This window comes from Hyperoodon ampullatus (genome assembly GCF_949752795.1).
Source record: "Hyperoodon ampullatus genome assembly, chromosome: 6".
Classification (NCBI taxonomy): Eukaryota; Metazoa; Chordata; class Mammalia; order Artiodactyla; family Ziphiidae; genus Hyperoodon; species Hyperoodon ampullatus.
The window spans coordinates 122,858,252-122,874,398 of NC_136919.1; the positions used below are offsets into that span (position 1 = coordinate 122,858,252).

Consider the following 16,147-nt stretch of genomic DNA (forward strand, 5'->3'; position numbering starts at 1 on the left):
ACTGTTTAAACCAAGGATGATGAACTCAAATGTCTCTAGGGCCCGGGCAAACCACGTAAAGATGTGAGGTAGTCAAGAGTAATAGGTGAAAAACTGGCATCACCCACTGGCCATAAGATGGTTCTTATTATTCCTGGAAAGTTATGTCTTTTCTAGAACCTCAGGGAAATTTTGAATCTGTTTCCATGCAAGATGCTTTTTCCCCCCCAAGATGCTTTATAAATGCAGGTTATGGTTTAGTCAGGCAACGAGGGAAAATGCGACCAGTCGCAGGGTAGGTAGTAGCCAGGTTGGAATAAAAATTACGTTTCCACATAGGGAAAAGACTGATAAGATTTTAACCTCGTCCGGAATCACACAGTGATACTGGCAGGTCTTGGAGAGTTTTCTTTTCTTTTTTTTTCCATGGGAGGAGGAGCCAATGCAATGGCTAGTCTTTACTGCAAAGAAGAAACTTGACACCCCATTTTGAGGGAGCTAGTGCAGGGGCTCCGTGGGCCAGCTGGTAGGGCACCAGCTTGTAATGGGTTCCACAGCGAGGGCCTCGCTGGGCCTCGCCTTTGTGAAGCCAGAGCCAGATGACAGCACTGATGTCTTCTTCACAGATGCAGCCCACCAAGCGCTGCCTGGTGAGGAAGTGGACTAAATGAGGGTCTTCCTTGGTACCTGAGGCTGCGTTCGGGGCGAGCGTATGGTACGGGTCCAGACCCTCGCGCGCAGGCAGCATGACCTCCCTCGGCAGCCCAGTCCCTGCTCATGCGCAGTAGGAGCACCACCTCCAGACGCCATAGGGCGCACCACGGAGACTCCCCTGGGACCGCGGGCGCGCAGGGCCTGCGCGGCCAGCGCTCCAGCCCGGCGGAGCTACCTTGAAGCCATCAGGCCAGCTACCAACACCCGGGCCTCCCGGAGCTGGCTGCGGAGGCAGCAGGGGCTTGGCGGGCGGGGCTTCCTTCTCCTCCGCGCGCTCCTGCCCCGCTTGCTCCACTCTGCGGGGGTGGGGCGGCGGGGCCTCGGGCTCTTGGAGAGTTTCCTACTGAGTCACTAAGGCGGGACTGTTTTTAGATTATTAGGGAAAGACGGCAGACATAACCTTAACCCAAAAACTCGAGGAAGAAACTCACCTGCTTGTTGGGTAACAAATTCTTATGTCTTACAGCACCTTGGACTAAGAAAGTTCTCTCTGGGGTCTACTTTACATTGCTGCTGCTGTAAATTAAGCCCCTGGGAGATAACAAAAACGAATACCAGCAGAGTAATATTACTAATCTTCCAGGGACGCTTTAATGAAGTCTTTAAGATGCAAAGGATCAGAGACCAAATTACTCGCTGAAACACCCAAGATCAGGACCACGTGCATATACAAAAAAATAGTAAGAGATGAAGCCTTGGTGCTAGCCTTGGCTCTATCCCTCATGCCCGAGGTGAGGTACCCCAGGTCAAGCAGAGGACCACCCCTCTACGGGCCCCTCAGCAAAACAAGCAGCGCACGTGTAACCTGCTGAATGCGTTTTCTGCCCGGAGCCAGGACGGCTCACCCAAGGACGCGCGCGGCCCCAGCGCGCGGGCCTCCCCTGCCACGCCCGGGGGCCACCTGTTTTCAGAACTCTGCCAAGCCACAGACACTCACCGGGCAAGCGCCTGTTCTCCCCACACCACAAAGTCAAGGACGACGATGGGAAGGCTCCTGCACGACGCGAGACAGTCCGCTCCGCTCCTGAGCGTGGGGATGGCGCTAGCATCCCTCCCACCCGCCCCCCTCCGAGCCCCCTGCTACCAGCAGATTAAATTGCAGGCTAAATTCACCTCATGCAATTTGAGTCCTTGCTCTAGCACACCCTCTCCTAAGAGGAAAAGGCCACAGTAACAAGACTGAACAGAACTGGACCCAGCACAAAAGTCCTTTATAGGCCAAAATATAGATGCTTTAAATTGGGCAGCTGGGGCCTTTCAGCTCTTTCCATTTTAGATCATGAAGTAAAATTTAAAAGAAGCGCTCAGGGGTGGAAAGGTTGGTGCTTATTTAAGGAACCCAAGAGGTCCTACTCGTGCCACAGTTCAGGGTATGGTGGAAAAGCGTATCTTCTTGATTCTGCATCGCACACCTGGTTAGGAAAGCCGCCAAGCCCCATTGGGGCACCTCGTCCTTGCACACGCCCATAGCAACCAGGCTGCGCGCGCGGCGGGCAGGGAGGGATTTTATCGTGGACATGGGGTCACATTTATGTACACAGGAGCACGACAGATATTTTCATTCTCTGTAAGCTCTTAGGGCAATTTCACTCAAATAAATAGTTTCCAGGTGCATTTTAAAAAAATCAATTTGGGGAGTCAACAGTGGCCAGGGGCTCCAGGGGTGAGCTGAATGCCCTTCCCCAGCAATTCCTACAGAGGACGTATATTTATCCGAGATTATTTCAGCTGACCCTGGCCACAGGGCAAGGGAGCTGAGGGTTTCAGCAGCCCACTCCCACCCCCAGGGGGCGCCTCACCTCCCCCCAGGCTGCGGGTAGGGGCTCCACTGGAGGGTAGTACTTAGGCACGTCCCAGGCCACCGCCGCCATGAACCACTTGAAGTCCTTGCACTTGAGCTGTCTGCGCAGCTCCTTCTGCGCGGAGAGGTCTCCCGTGGACAGGTGCCGGTACTCCGGGCGCCGCTGGTAAATGTACTCGGCAAACTCGTCCATCCAGGTCTCCGCCACCCGCTTCAGGTTCTGTGCAGCAGAAAAGAGGGTCAGTTATTGGCTTGTGCCCGCAAAGGTGGATTTTAGTTGCCCTCCAAATGGACAAAAAAAGAAAAGAAATCAGACAACCTCAGGCAGCTCTAGTTAGGACTTTTCCTAACTGCGAGGGGTGTGAGATGATTAGCCCGAGGCCTTGCACACATTTCTGCTTCTGGCATGGGGTCCAAGTGCCAATTAGAGAATTCATCAGAGCCAGTAAAAAAAACAACCCAGCTTGCAATCCTCTCCACTTTCTCGTCCCTTCTGTTATTTCACGGTGACAAATTCTTTGTTTTTCACATAGAACTACAGGAGCTGGGCCTGGAGATGATGACATTGCTTTTAGGTATCAAATTGCTTAAACCCTTTCAAGGGACAGTGAGAGATCTTGGAAAGAATGAGGACAAACAAGCTGTTATTCTCCCAGTTACAGCGAGAGCCCAGTATTACTAAGCTCAAGACTTCGTGTTCTGGTGAGAGAGCCCAGTATTACTAAGCTCAAGACTTTGTGTTCTGGTGAGAGAGCCCAGTATTACTAAGCTCAAGACTTTGTGTTCTGGTGAGAGAGCCCAGTATTACTAAGCTCAAGTCTTTGTGTTCTGGCAAGAGAGTCCAGTATTACTAAGCTCAAGACTTTGTGTTCTGGTGATGCTTTGTGCCACCGGATGCCCTGGAGAATTTAGTAATTCACTGCACAGTGAAGTCGGGCTAAGGAAGCACCAGGGGGCCAGTCTTCTCTGCAGATGGAACCATGGGGGGAGGGAGCAGGGAGACACGCACGCTCCTTAGGGGCAGGGAGTGTGGGTGTTCAGGGTAGGAAGCTCAGCCCTTTCCCCAGTTTTGAGACTGAGCTAGTAACTTACACACTCTGGGCCTCAGATTCCTCGCCTGAAGAAGGAACATAGCAGTATGTCCCTCCATCAGGGGAGTGGTTGTAAGGTTAAGTAAAGTAACACCTGTCAGGGGCTTCAACTAGTACCTGGCTCACAATAGGCACTATGGCTATTAGAGCTATTGTACCTAGTAGAATAATAATAGCGCAGCATTGGAAGACAGAACGCCTGGGTGTTGGGCTTGGCCGTGGGTGAAATGACTTTGTCCTGTGGTCTTGGAGAAGGGCCGTGGCTGCCATGAGGTGTTCTCTGACACTCATTCACCCCTCGGTGCTGAGTGGTAGAGAGAACACTGCCATGTCTGGAGCATCAGTTCTGATGCTCTGCCAGCATCATAGGCGGGTGTCCCACAAACTCTAGTTCTTGTTGTTTTGTGTTCAAATTCCTTATTTTAAGCCTCCAGCTGTTGTGAATATTGACCCTTTCCAGCCTCTCATTTGCACTTAGAAGGTAAAATGAGCAGAATGGCTGGGAACTCGAACAAGACCCAGATACACCCAGATACAAGTGACTAAAGTAAAAACTAGGGATGTTTAGGAAAATTGCTTTGTCCTAAAAATTGCTACAGAATCCTAAATAGGGCCTGACACTGTGCCTAGAGGTCCGCTGGATTTGAAGACAGAGTCTCCAGATACCCTATTCCTAGTGGAATTGTACCCTTTTCTTTTTTCCCCATCCCCCCTACCTCCAGCGTCCCCGGGGGGTCTCTCCCACCTCATCTCCCGTGGACTCCTTGGTTAGCACATGTAGGGCTCAGTTAATCAGCAAGATGCAGAGAAGACACAGTGCCATGAAGACTACTCTGATTTCTTGGTTGCCTCTGTGTTCCTTCCTTTCAAAGCTTCCTGACATGGAGAGTGTAAGGCTTGTTCTCTGAGGGGTTATTATTATTTGCTATCACTGTGCTGTCTGCCATCCCACTGGCATTGCCTGGCCCAGAACACCTTCTTTTCCCTGACTCCAGTTTGCTTTGACAGATGATCAGAGTCGACGTTGTTTTGTTATAGCCTAGCCCTCGCCACAGACTCTGAGCTGCCCCATTTGTTTGGAGAAAGAAAAGGAAACATGATACTTGGAGGTTCCTGCTCTGTCCTGGCACCAGGTACCACATGCACACGTAACGTCCAAGTATGAGTCTTCAGTATCACTTTGCCGTTTACCTTTCATTCTGACAAATGTTCGGGATGAAATGCGCTCTGTTATTATTTGTCCTTGGACAGACAGTTTTTATGGTTAGCAACAAGGCTCAAAGATAGAATGGAAAAAATGTTGGTTGATAATATTAAAACTTTATTTGTATTCAAATTAGACTTTTGGCTGTAGTTTCAACCTTTCTCCTATATGCCAATTATTAGGTAAAGTGAAGATATTTAATTTTCACCTACTTTGTGCTTCTCTCATAAACAAAAATGAATAAAGGTAAGAAAATAGCAAAAAGCAGAGGCAAAGAGCAGAGGTAAATTACCCAGGAATAATGAGAAAGTGATTTATTAAGTGGAGACATGCCTTAACATTTTTGATAGCTTGCAAGAAAGATTTGTCACTAAGAAATCTATTTGACTTGGGTAGATAAGCACTTTTAGACTATAAATGTTGTGAAGTTAGGGATAGATAGTGTTTTGGGTTTTGTTTTAAATTAAAAGGCCCTAGCACATGTGTGTGCTCATCTGGGCATGCTAATTGTGGAGTTAAGAAAAGACCATTTATAAAATGAATATGAAGAAATTCCTAGCGTGTGCATGTATCTATTGATAAAAGCACTGAAAGAAAAACAATAATTTAAAAAGCACTGTTGCTAAGGGTAGATATTTGTTATTTTGAGTTTTTGAAATAGAAATAATAATTATTGTGAAAACTCAAAGAGGAACTGACCAGTTCAGTTGCGTTCAATTGGAAATGGCTGCAAGGGTCAGGATGCATGTTTGCCAGAATAAATGACATGAATAAGTGAGAGAGGCAGGAGATGGCAAGTTGGAAGATTGTCAGCAACCTCAGGGAAGCTGCAGGGTAGTTAACCTGGGAACCAGGCAGGTAGCTTTTGCCTTATCACGTCCTGTTCAAGTCGAAATACTTGACTGGAGGTTAGGTTTGCTGATTTCCCAGACACTCCAAAGAAAGGAGGAAGATCATGGACATACTCCAGGGATAATGAATGTCAAATCATCGAGCACTTTTGCGGTAGCTTTCAGGAGATGGGGAAAGAGAACCGGCACAATAATTGCAAAAACTAATTGCCAGTGTCTCTCCAGCAAGGAGTGTTACATGAACATTTTGACATACATATGAATCCTGACCGTTTTAATGTTCTGATGACTCATCAGACATCCTCCACTGCAGATGCTCTGTTCTCTGAATGGAGTTTCTGCCAGGAGGAAACTTTCTGAAGTGTTAATTATTATAGTCAAGGGACAGTCTAGAGCCGTCTAGGTGACTGGCCAAATAATACCATTCTGAAGGCATTGTTCCAGAAATAACAATACACTATGTGAATCTGCCACTGTCATTATGTATCAGTACTTAGTTTTGGGGAAACCATTGGAACCTCAGCTGAGAAATGTTATAAGCAGTTGCAAGAAGCATTTCATTGGTCTTTCATAGACTGTAGAATAAATCCACCCACTGCAGGCAATCGAACAATCACATACAGGAACACATGTATCTATACACTCAAATACATGGAGGTGACGGGGTAGGAGCAAAGCAGTATTTCTCTCTTAAACGTTCATCGCTGGGTGCACAGGGACAGAATCGTGCAACTGACATCCCAATAACACATCTTGCCCGAGATGGTAACAAAGAGAAAATGAAATCAATCTGAGTTGGCCCATCTCTGCTGAGATTGAATAAACGTTGGTGATGGTGCTAAGATGTTAAAAATTAGTTATGAAGACAAAAGAAAGAAGGAAGCACGGACACTGGGAGATCTATACATGCAATCATTGTTTCCCAAGCTATCAGGACTTGGGGTTAAAAGTTGCCTTATATATGTGGAGCTGGGCGTTAGCTGGGATTCCTGGTTTTTGAGACTTCAATGAAATTGCATTAACCCCAAATGACACATTCCTGTCTTCCTTAAGATTTGTGTGGCTTCCCAGGGATGTGGGTTCACACGTTCATCCTTCACTTCGATGTCCTGTTTGGGGATCCTTCCTCCTTTCCTGCTGGCATCCTGCCCGGGCTTGCTCGCTACCTCGGTCATGCCGAGCTGAGGGGGTCACACACCCACTGTTCCTCACCTCTCAAACACGTCTCGGGTAGATCAGCGAGGCCTAGACTTGGAAGGTGAGGGCAGTGGCAGAGACGAAGCTGACAACAGCAAGATGGAAGCTCTGACTTGTTTCATGTTCTTTAGCTCCTGCAGAGAATTTCTTCCTGGACAAAATTTCCTCCCTGTCCTTTGGCCTCCTGACACGTGCTGTCCTCAGAATTTCCCTCTTATGTTCCTTCTGCTGGGCTGTACCAGAATGTGTCATTCCTTCTTCCTTTTCATGCTGAGTAAGTCAGCTTTCTCACTCTCTGTCTCTGCTTCTCCTGGCCAGACGCTGAGGCTTACCTTTCCATAACCAACACGTCCTTTCCAGGTGTTTTGCTAAACAAAGTTCATTCTCCTAAAAGAAATTAAACAGCGGGTTCTTGAATTACGCCCACCCAACTTTTGGTGGCATACTGGTTGGTTGCCTGCTATTGAAGACATTCCACAGTAGGCCCCTAACTGTCCTCTCCAGTTTTATTCTCCTCCACTGAACTCTGCTCGGGAGATCTGCTCTGGTCATTGCCACTCCTTGTTAATGAAACAAAGAGGCCACCGGACTGAGGTGGCTCTAACGCCTTGGTGGCCTGTGTAAGCAAACCGAAATGTAGCTTGTAAACGCCTCCAGGTTACAAGATCAAAACCTAAGGCCAGGGCCTTCCCTGGTGGCGCAGTGGTTGAGAGTCTGCCTGCCAATGCAGGGGACACAGGTTCGAGCTCTGGTCCGGGAAGATCCCACATGCTGTGGAGCAACTAGGCCCGTGAGCCACAACTACTGAGCCTGCACTCTAGAGCCCACGAGACACAGCTACTGAGCCCACGTGCCACAACTACTGAGCCTCCGCTCTAGAGCCCGCGTGCCACAACTACTGAAGCTCACGTGCCTAGAGCCCGTGCTCCGCAACAAGAGAAGCCACTGCAATGAGAAGCCCGCGCACCGCAACAAAGAGTAGCCCCTGCTCGCCTCAACTAGAGAAAGCCCGTGTGCAGCAACGAAGACCCAATGCAGCCAAAAATAAATAAATTAAAAACAAAAAACAAAAAACCTAAGGCCAGCCCATCACAACCAACTGACCACCTTTCAGCTACAGCCCATCAATGATTTCCTTCCTTTGCTTCTGCTGTTTCTCTGATCTGTGTTAAGTCTTTCCCCAGCTCCTGTGGGTGGAGCATTTCTAACCACTTCCTGTCTGGCGCTGACTAATTTGAATTGACTTTTGCTTAGATAAACTCTTAAAAATTTTGTCTCATTTTATCTTTTTATGCAGGGAACATACTTATACTAAAGAATTTATCTGGAATTCAAATTTAACTGGGCTCCCTGTATTTTTATTTGCTGAATCTGGCAACCCTACTCCCGACATCCATAATAGGCATATAATATGCGCTCCGTGAATGTTTTTGAATTGATTAAGTGGCTGTACATGCAGAGTCTGGCATATTTTGATGCTGTTGCCAATACAGAGTAAATGCTTTGCTTCGGTGGAAATCATTCCAGAGAAGCTTCAAGCTCTCTGCAGAGAAGCCTGCTATGACGCACAGTTGACCTAAATATGCTTCCCGGTCCCACTGCTTTTCTGTTTCTAATGGGGGTGGGGTGTCCTGCTGGCCCTCTATCTGTGAAGCAAGCAGGTGGGGGGGGCAGCCACGGGCTCATGACAACAGCAGTGCTCACGGGTAGCTAGAGGTGAGTGTGCCACGTGGCTGAAACTGACAATTTATGGCTCACTGTTGGTTAAACTCAGTCAGAAAATAAGAGGTGAAGACCTCTGTCTCTGCACCCCTGGGCTGAGCTCCATCCAGGCTCCTAGTGTAGTGTGGACAAAGGGGAGTTGGGGAGAGGATTCAGTCCCATTCAAGGTGGGTCCAAGAGGTTTTCACCCGCTAGGGTTGCACCCAGCATGGGACTCCTGTAACAGAGGAAGGTAGCTCCTGTGGCTGAGGAATACATTTATTTTCTGGTGTACGAAGCAAATGAAGGATTTCTCTATTTCTCTGTTTTCAAAAGCTGCAGACCTTTGTACTTCTTGACTGACAAATGAAATAAAAATTGTTATGCTGAGCACCTCTGTGCACATGACATTGAGAGCCTCCCCTGTTTTTATGTCACCCCCTGTGGTTCCTTGTGTAACAACAAGTCCCCGTATTCAACCCAAAGTGGTATTAACGTCTCCCTTCTCTGTGTTGCCCAAATAATTATTAACTCACTTAACACATTCAGCCCTGTAGTAGAGATCTTTAGAATTCAAGTCGTTTTCAGTGCATTCTCCAGTGCTACATCTTTCCTTAATTCTAATACTCATCAGGTCACCAGGAACACTTAATCGCTTTGCTACCTCAGTCATAGGAACAGATTTCAGCTTTGACTGATCATCTTCATCATAAAGCATGAAGAAAGTAGATATTTCTATTAAGCCTGCTGCTTCACCAAATGACACAAGCCTATCCACTAATTTTTTTTTTCCCCAGCAACACTTTAGACCCTATGACTCCAGTATCTTGAAAATTCAATCCCTATTCTGTTTCTGAGCATATTATCTGGGGGCTGATTGTTTCTCCGGCCGGCAGGCTACCCTGTGCATGTGAATTACCTGGGCCACCTCACCTCAGTCGCGTGTTTCTGCTTCTTTGTGGCGGGTGCAATCATACGTGCCCACTGGTGTGACCCCAGTGCACACGCTGCACTTGAGTCAATGTTAAGCTATTGTATTATGGTGGCTTGAGTAATAGATTTCTCTTTCTTCAGCTATCACTTTTTCTGGTGGTTTTTCCAGAAATTGCTGATAACCAGCAAAGCCAGTCTCACCAGCAAGGTGCATATTTGTCACAGTCACTTCTCCAGCAAGGAATCGCACCACTCTCCCATGACTCTGAAACTTCTGCTTTGATTGAAATGCATTTCTTTTCTCCTCTTTGTAGCTTAAGAGCACTTCAGTAGCTCCTGAGTCCCGCCCCAAAGTCCTCTTATCACTGATGATGTGATAAATGTCATCATGGCTACAGCTCAAAAGAGGATCTTTTTCAGAGAGCCTCAACTCAACACAATTATTTAGCCCAGCACTATTTTTCTCTGATCTAGAGACTTCTTTGAAGTCAGTGGGATGCCTTCAGCATGAGGAGAGGATGGCTAATCTAGTCCTAAAAAGAGGCTTCTCTGACAGGCAATATCCTCTCTCTTCTTCCCCAAGGCTGTGCAGGCTGTCTGCAAGTGGTTACATGCTCTTGGCTGGTTTGATATAATTTAATTATATCTCTATTATATTTTTTGGCCGAATATTTTGGATATTTATGGTCGTGTTTCTGATAGCATTGGATGTAGGCTTTAGATGTAGAACAAACAAAAAATAACTCCCCAAATTATTTAACTACATATCTTATTAAAAATGCATGTAAACCTAATTTAAAAATGGTTTTATTGAGGAATAATTGATAGGCAATAAACTAGTTACTCGTGTTTAAAGTGTACAATTTGGTATACTTTGACATGTGTAGGTATTACTGAAACCATCACTGCAATCAAGATAATGAACATATCCATCACCTCTAATCGTTTCCATATGCCTCTTTGAAATCTCTCTTCCCATCTCCTTTCTTAGGCACTTCTACCATCCCCAGGCAATCACCGATCTATTAAAAAATTTTTTATGAAGACTTTATGTCTTTAGAGCAGTTTTTGGTTCACAGCAAAGTTGAGGGGCAGGGGCAGAGATTTCCCACGTGCACCCTGTCCCTAGAGACGCATAGCCTTTCTCACTACCCGTATCCCCACAGAGTGGCGCATGTATTACAGGAACACACCATAATCACACAAAGTCCACAGTTTGCATTAAGGGTCACTCTTGGTGTTATACACTGATCTACTTTTCATCACTATAATTTAGTTTGTATTTTCTAGAATTTTAAATATAATCATAAAATACATGCTTTTTATCTGGCTTCTTTCACCAAGTGTAATTATTTTGAGGCTCACCCACGTAGTTGCATGTACTACTTTTTATTATATTTTATAGACTACATATGGATAGACCACAATTTGTTTATCCATTTATGTGTTGATGGGCAACTCAGAAATACAAAAGATCATAAGAGACTACTATGAAAAACTATATGCCAGCAAATTGGACAACCTAGAATAAACTGATAAATTTCTAGAAATGTATAATCTACCAAGACTGAACTGTGATGAAATAGAAAATCTGAACAGACTGATTACAAGTAAGGAGATGGAACGGGTAATCAAAAACATTCCAACAAGCAAAAGTCCAGGACCAGTGGCTTCACTGGTGAATTCCACCAATTATTCAAAAAAGAATTGGTACCAATTTTTCTCAAACTCACCCAAAAAATAGAAGAGAACTCTTCCAAACTCATTTTATGAGGCCAACATTACCCTGATATGAAAACCAGACAAGGATGCCACAGGAAAAGAAGAATTACAGGCTGACGTCCTGGATGAACATAGATGCAAAATTCCTCAACAAAATGTTAGCAAACTAAAATCAGTAATACATTAAAAGGATCATATACCATGATCAAATGGGATTTATTCCAGGAATTCAGGGATGGTTCAACATTTGCAAATCAGTCAGTGTGATACACCACACAACAAAATAAAGGATAAAAAAAATCATATGATCATCTCAATAGATGCAGAAAAAGCATTTGATAAATTTAACATACATTTATAATAAAACCCCTCAGCAAAGTGGGTATAAAGGGAATGTTCCTCAACATAATAAAGGCTACATATGACAAGCCCACAGCCAATATCATACTCATCAGTGAAAAGCTGAAAGGATTTCTTTTAAGATCAGGAGCAAGACAAGGATTCCCGCTCTCATCACTTTTATTCGACATAGTATTGGAAGTCCTAGCCACAGCAATTAGACAAGGAAAAGAAATAAAAGGAATCCAGATTGGAAAGGAAGAAGTAAAACTGTCACTATTTGCAGATGACATGATACTACATATATAAAAGCCTGAAGACACAATTAAAAAACTTTTAGAACTAATACATAAATTCAGTAAAGTTGCAGGATACAAAATCAATACACAAAAGTCTGTTGCATTTCTATACACTAATAATGACCTATCAGAAAGAGAAATGTAAAAAGAATCTCATTTACAATTGTATCAAAAGAATAAAATACCTAGGAATAAATTTAACCAAGACCTGTATATCGAAAACTGTAAGATATTAATGAAAGAAACTGAAGAAGACACAAATAAATGGACAGATATTCCATCCTCTTGGATTGGACGAATTTAACAAACATAACTCTGAAATATTGCAGGTTTGGTCCAGACCACCACAAAGAAGCAACTGTCACAATAAAATGAGTCACATGAATTTTTTGATTTCTCAGTTCATATAAAAGTTATGTTTACACTATACTATAGTGTAAAGTTATTATTTACACTATAGTATATACTATATTATACTATGCTATACTTTATACTATACTATAAAGTTATTATTTACACTATACTGTAGTCTATTAAGTGTGCAATAGCATTATGTATAAAAAACAATGTACATACCTTAATTAAAAATACTTTTTTGCTAAAAAGTGCTAATCATCATCTGAGCCTTCAGCAAGTCATAACCTTTTGGCTGGTGGAGGGTTTTGCCTCGATGTTGATGGCTGCTGACTGGTCAGGGCAGTGGTTGCTGAAGGCTGGGGTAGCTGTGACAGTTTCTTAAAATAAACGACAGTGGAGTCTGCCACATCGATTGACTCTTCCTTTCACAAATGATTTCTCTGCAGCATGACATGCTGTTGGATAGCATTTTACCCACAGTAGAACTTCCTTCAAAACTGGAGTCAATCTTCTCAAACCCTGCCGCTGCTTTATCAGCTGAGTTTATGTCATTTTATAATTCCTTTGTTGTCATTTCAACAATCTTCACAGCATCTTCACCAGGAATAGATTCCATCTTAAGAAGCTATTTTCTTTGCTCATCCGTAAGAAGCAACTCCTCATCCATTCAAGTTTTATCATGAAACTGCAGCAATTCAATCTCATCTTCAGGCTCCACTTCTAATTCTAGTTGTCTTTCTATTTCTACCACATCTCCCCCTACTTCCTCCACTGAAGTCTTGAACCCCTCAAAGTCATCCCTGAAGGTTGGAATCAACTTCTTTCAAACTCCTTTTTAACGCTGATATTTTGACCTCTTCCCATGAATCATGAATGTTCTTAATGGCAACTAGAATGGTGAATTCTTTCCAGAAAGTTTTCCATTTACTTTGCCCAGATCTATCAGAGGAATCACCATCTATGGCAGCTATAGCCTTAGGAAATGTTTTTCTTAAATAATAAGACTTGAAAGTAGACATTACTCCTTGATCCACGGGCCACAGAATGAACGTTGTGTTGGCAGGCATGAAAACAACGTTAATCTCATTGTTCGTCTCCATCAGAGCTCTTGGGTGACCAGGTGCATTGTCAATGAGCAATGATATTTTAAAAAGCATCTTTTTCTTGAGCAGTAGGTCTCAACAGTGGGCTTAAAATATTCAGTAAACCATGGTGTAAACAGAGGTGCTCTCTTTTTATCTTTCATAGTTTCTGTGGGTCAGGAGCTTGGGAGTGGTTTGGCTAGGCAATGTGGCTTGTACTTCTCATGAGTTTCAGTTGGATTTTGGCTGACGAACCAGTCATCTTAAGCCTCAAAGGGGGCTGGAAGATCTTCCAAAGTGGCTCCTTCACGTGTCTGGCAAACCGGTGCTTGCTATTGATAGGAGGACTCAGTTTCCTCCATATGGGCCTCTTTACAGGGCTGTGTGAGTTTCCATGTCATGACATGGTGGCAGGCCTCCCCCAAAACCAGCCATCCAAGAGATCAAGGTGGAAGCTGCAATGCCTTTTATGACCTAGCCTCAGAAGCAAAAATAGGATGATAGGGCAAAAAAATCATGCTGCCTGTTTTGTTTTGTCTTATTTTTCTCATCCCTTAAGATGATATTTGGCTGAGATTGAGGGTCAGAACATGATGGAATTATTTTTCATGACCTAAAAAAAATTTATGAGAAAGTGGAGATAACCAGTTGTTGTGGGAATTGTTGAAGGGATGCCGATGGAAACAGAGGTCTCTGTGTTCCAGTGAGAGTGTATGGCCCACAGCTAGATGATGGGCAGCCTGTCTGAGTCTATCCAGGACCCAAACAAGTTCTGGCACATTGAGGACCGAAGCACTGGTTCCTCCAGAGGCAACACCACAAGCTAGAAGTTGATGCTGTTACTGGGAATGATGGTGGTGGTGTGGCTTCTCCAATGACTTTATGGGGGGTGGGGGGCAGAGGCAAGTGGGAGCACAAGGCCAAGGGCAGACCTCACGTGATGCAGAGTGGGGACTTCCTCTGGCAGACAGGTATGTGAGCACGCAGAGGAAGACTTTGGGGGCGTCTAGAGACGCCTGGGGATGATCGGAAGGGCATTCTCCTGGCAGTCAAGCCCATGGTGTCTCCTGCTATCACAACCTGAGTGCAAAGGACAGTGTGATCTGATTTGTGGATGATGATTATTGATACATTTGCTATATATATCGCATATCATGTATATATGTCACAACCAGCATCTTCTAACCATCAGCCAAGGAGAGTACCTAGTGTTTTGTTCCTCCACAGGAACACCCACAGCAAGCAGTCCAACAAATTGTGATGGAACTAAATGGTGCTGAAGCATTGTTCTGTCTGTTATTAGAAGACCCTGTTTTAGTTTCCATACTTTCAAAAAAGGCAAAAAAAAATCTTTATGTTTTTAACAGCTTACACAGGGTTCTTAAGTTGAAAACTACATCTGTTCAAAGTTTAGGCAATCTGTGAAATTTTATTTTTATAAACCATTTCCAAAATTAGAAAACCAAAAGTATCTGGACACCACAAAGCCGCCCATTGGTTTCTGACCATTTCTCAGTTTATAGAGTAGCAAGTGGAACTGTTTTCTCCACCTCAAATGACCTTAGAAAGGAAATGTGCTTGGGCTGGAATTGTAGTTGGAGATGGAATTCTTGCCATGAACTAATAAACAACTGGAAACAAGGGTGATTAGAATGGAAATGACCCAGCAGAGGCCTCCAGCAGCGTCACTCTGCATTTACACATCTCAGGGTAAGAAGCTAATTCCCCTGAATGAGTCCCTCTCAGCCAGGTGCTCCTGCAATTTCATCGTCCAGTTGAGGTCCCGAAAGGCAAAGTCATAGAGCAGGCAGTGCTGCTCCCTCTTGCAAGTGTTGCATTTTTGGTTATGGAGATTATGGCAAACTTGTGGGAGTTTTGGGGAAAAGTACGTAGAGGAAATAAGAAGAAGACCAAACGAAAAGTTAGTCTTGAGAAGTTTGGTGGGAAATTGCTGAATTTTAAAGTAATGTTGTCTTTACCTCACATATTGTGTTCACGAAACTTTCAAATGGTAAGAGACTGTACCCGTCAGTGGTTTGCTACTTCACTTTCTTTTTTGGTGTCTATGTTTGGTATGAAAATTCTATGCTTTACCTCCATATTGTTTAAGCATTTTAAAGACAAAGTGTGATTCTGTTGTTTTTTGTTAAATGAACAGCTAAAAAACATGGATACTTAAAATTCTCAGACCACTGGGGTAGAAATTAAGGGAGAAAGTGAGGGTCAAGCCGTGGGGAACACATTTATGTTTCACGTTTTCCCATCTCCTCTCCCTAGGTCCTTGGCAGATGGAATAGTTTTACTTTTCCTTATTTTCCTCACATGCAAAACAAGCGGTAGAAAAAGGGACATCATTGAAGGTTAGTATGAGTGCTGTACAGGCAGAAACTTATTTCTAGTGGGGAATGTCCTTGGGTGAGGTGACATTCTGTTACAAAGGGGAGGCTTGATTTAATTAAAAGGTCCAATGCTCTTGCTTTAGGATATGGGGCAAGCTCTATACATTTCCGCCTGGCACATGGTGGGCACTTGATAAATATTTATTGAAGAATTTCTGCAGCCTGAGCCTTCTATGTGGCTAGAGATGACATTTATCTTCATAACCCGTAATGGACTCATCAAATCTCAATGATTTATTGAACCATTATTGTCACATAATAAAGTTATGATTGATTTTTAGGGAGGCTATCAGGAAAAATGATGAAATATTATTTATGGAAGATGCTTGAATTTTTAAACAAAAAGTTCAATATGCAGATTCCTCAAAAAATTAAAAATAAAACTACAGTAGGATCCAGCTTATCCCTCTTCTGGGTATTTTTCAAAGAATATGAAAACACAAATTCGAAAAAATATATGCACCCGTATGTTCATTGC

General features: G+C 44.0%; 1 protein-coding gene and 1 pseudogene across 2 annotated transcripts in view; both read right to left on the reverse strand.

The window, feature by feature from the left end:
• The window catches only part of GALNTL6 (polypeptide N-acetylgalactosaminyltransferase like 6), a gene marked incomplete at both ends in the record, with an annotated part of 1,117,369 nt that overhangs the window by 57,960 nt on the left and 1,043,262 nt on the right, over positions 1–16,147 (reverse strand). The window contains one exon of the mRNA XM_079705645.1: positions 2,493–2,714. Within this exon, the coding sequence (XP_079561771.1) occupies positions 2,493–2,714 (222 nt within the window). The remainder of the gene's footprint in view (positions 1–2,492; positions 2,715–16,147) is intronic.
• LOC307054261 (cytochrome c oxidase subunit 5B, mitochondrial-like) lies at positions 431–2,212 on the reverse strand (annotated as a pseudogene). Its single transcript has 3 exons — positions 2,141–2,212; positions 1,492–1,608; positions 431–864 (listed from the first exon to the last, which is right to left on the reverse strand). The product of its transcript is annotated as a cytochrome c oxidase subunit 5B, mitochondrial-like (transcript).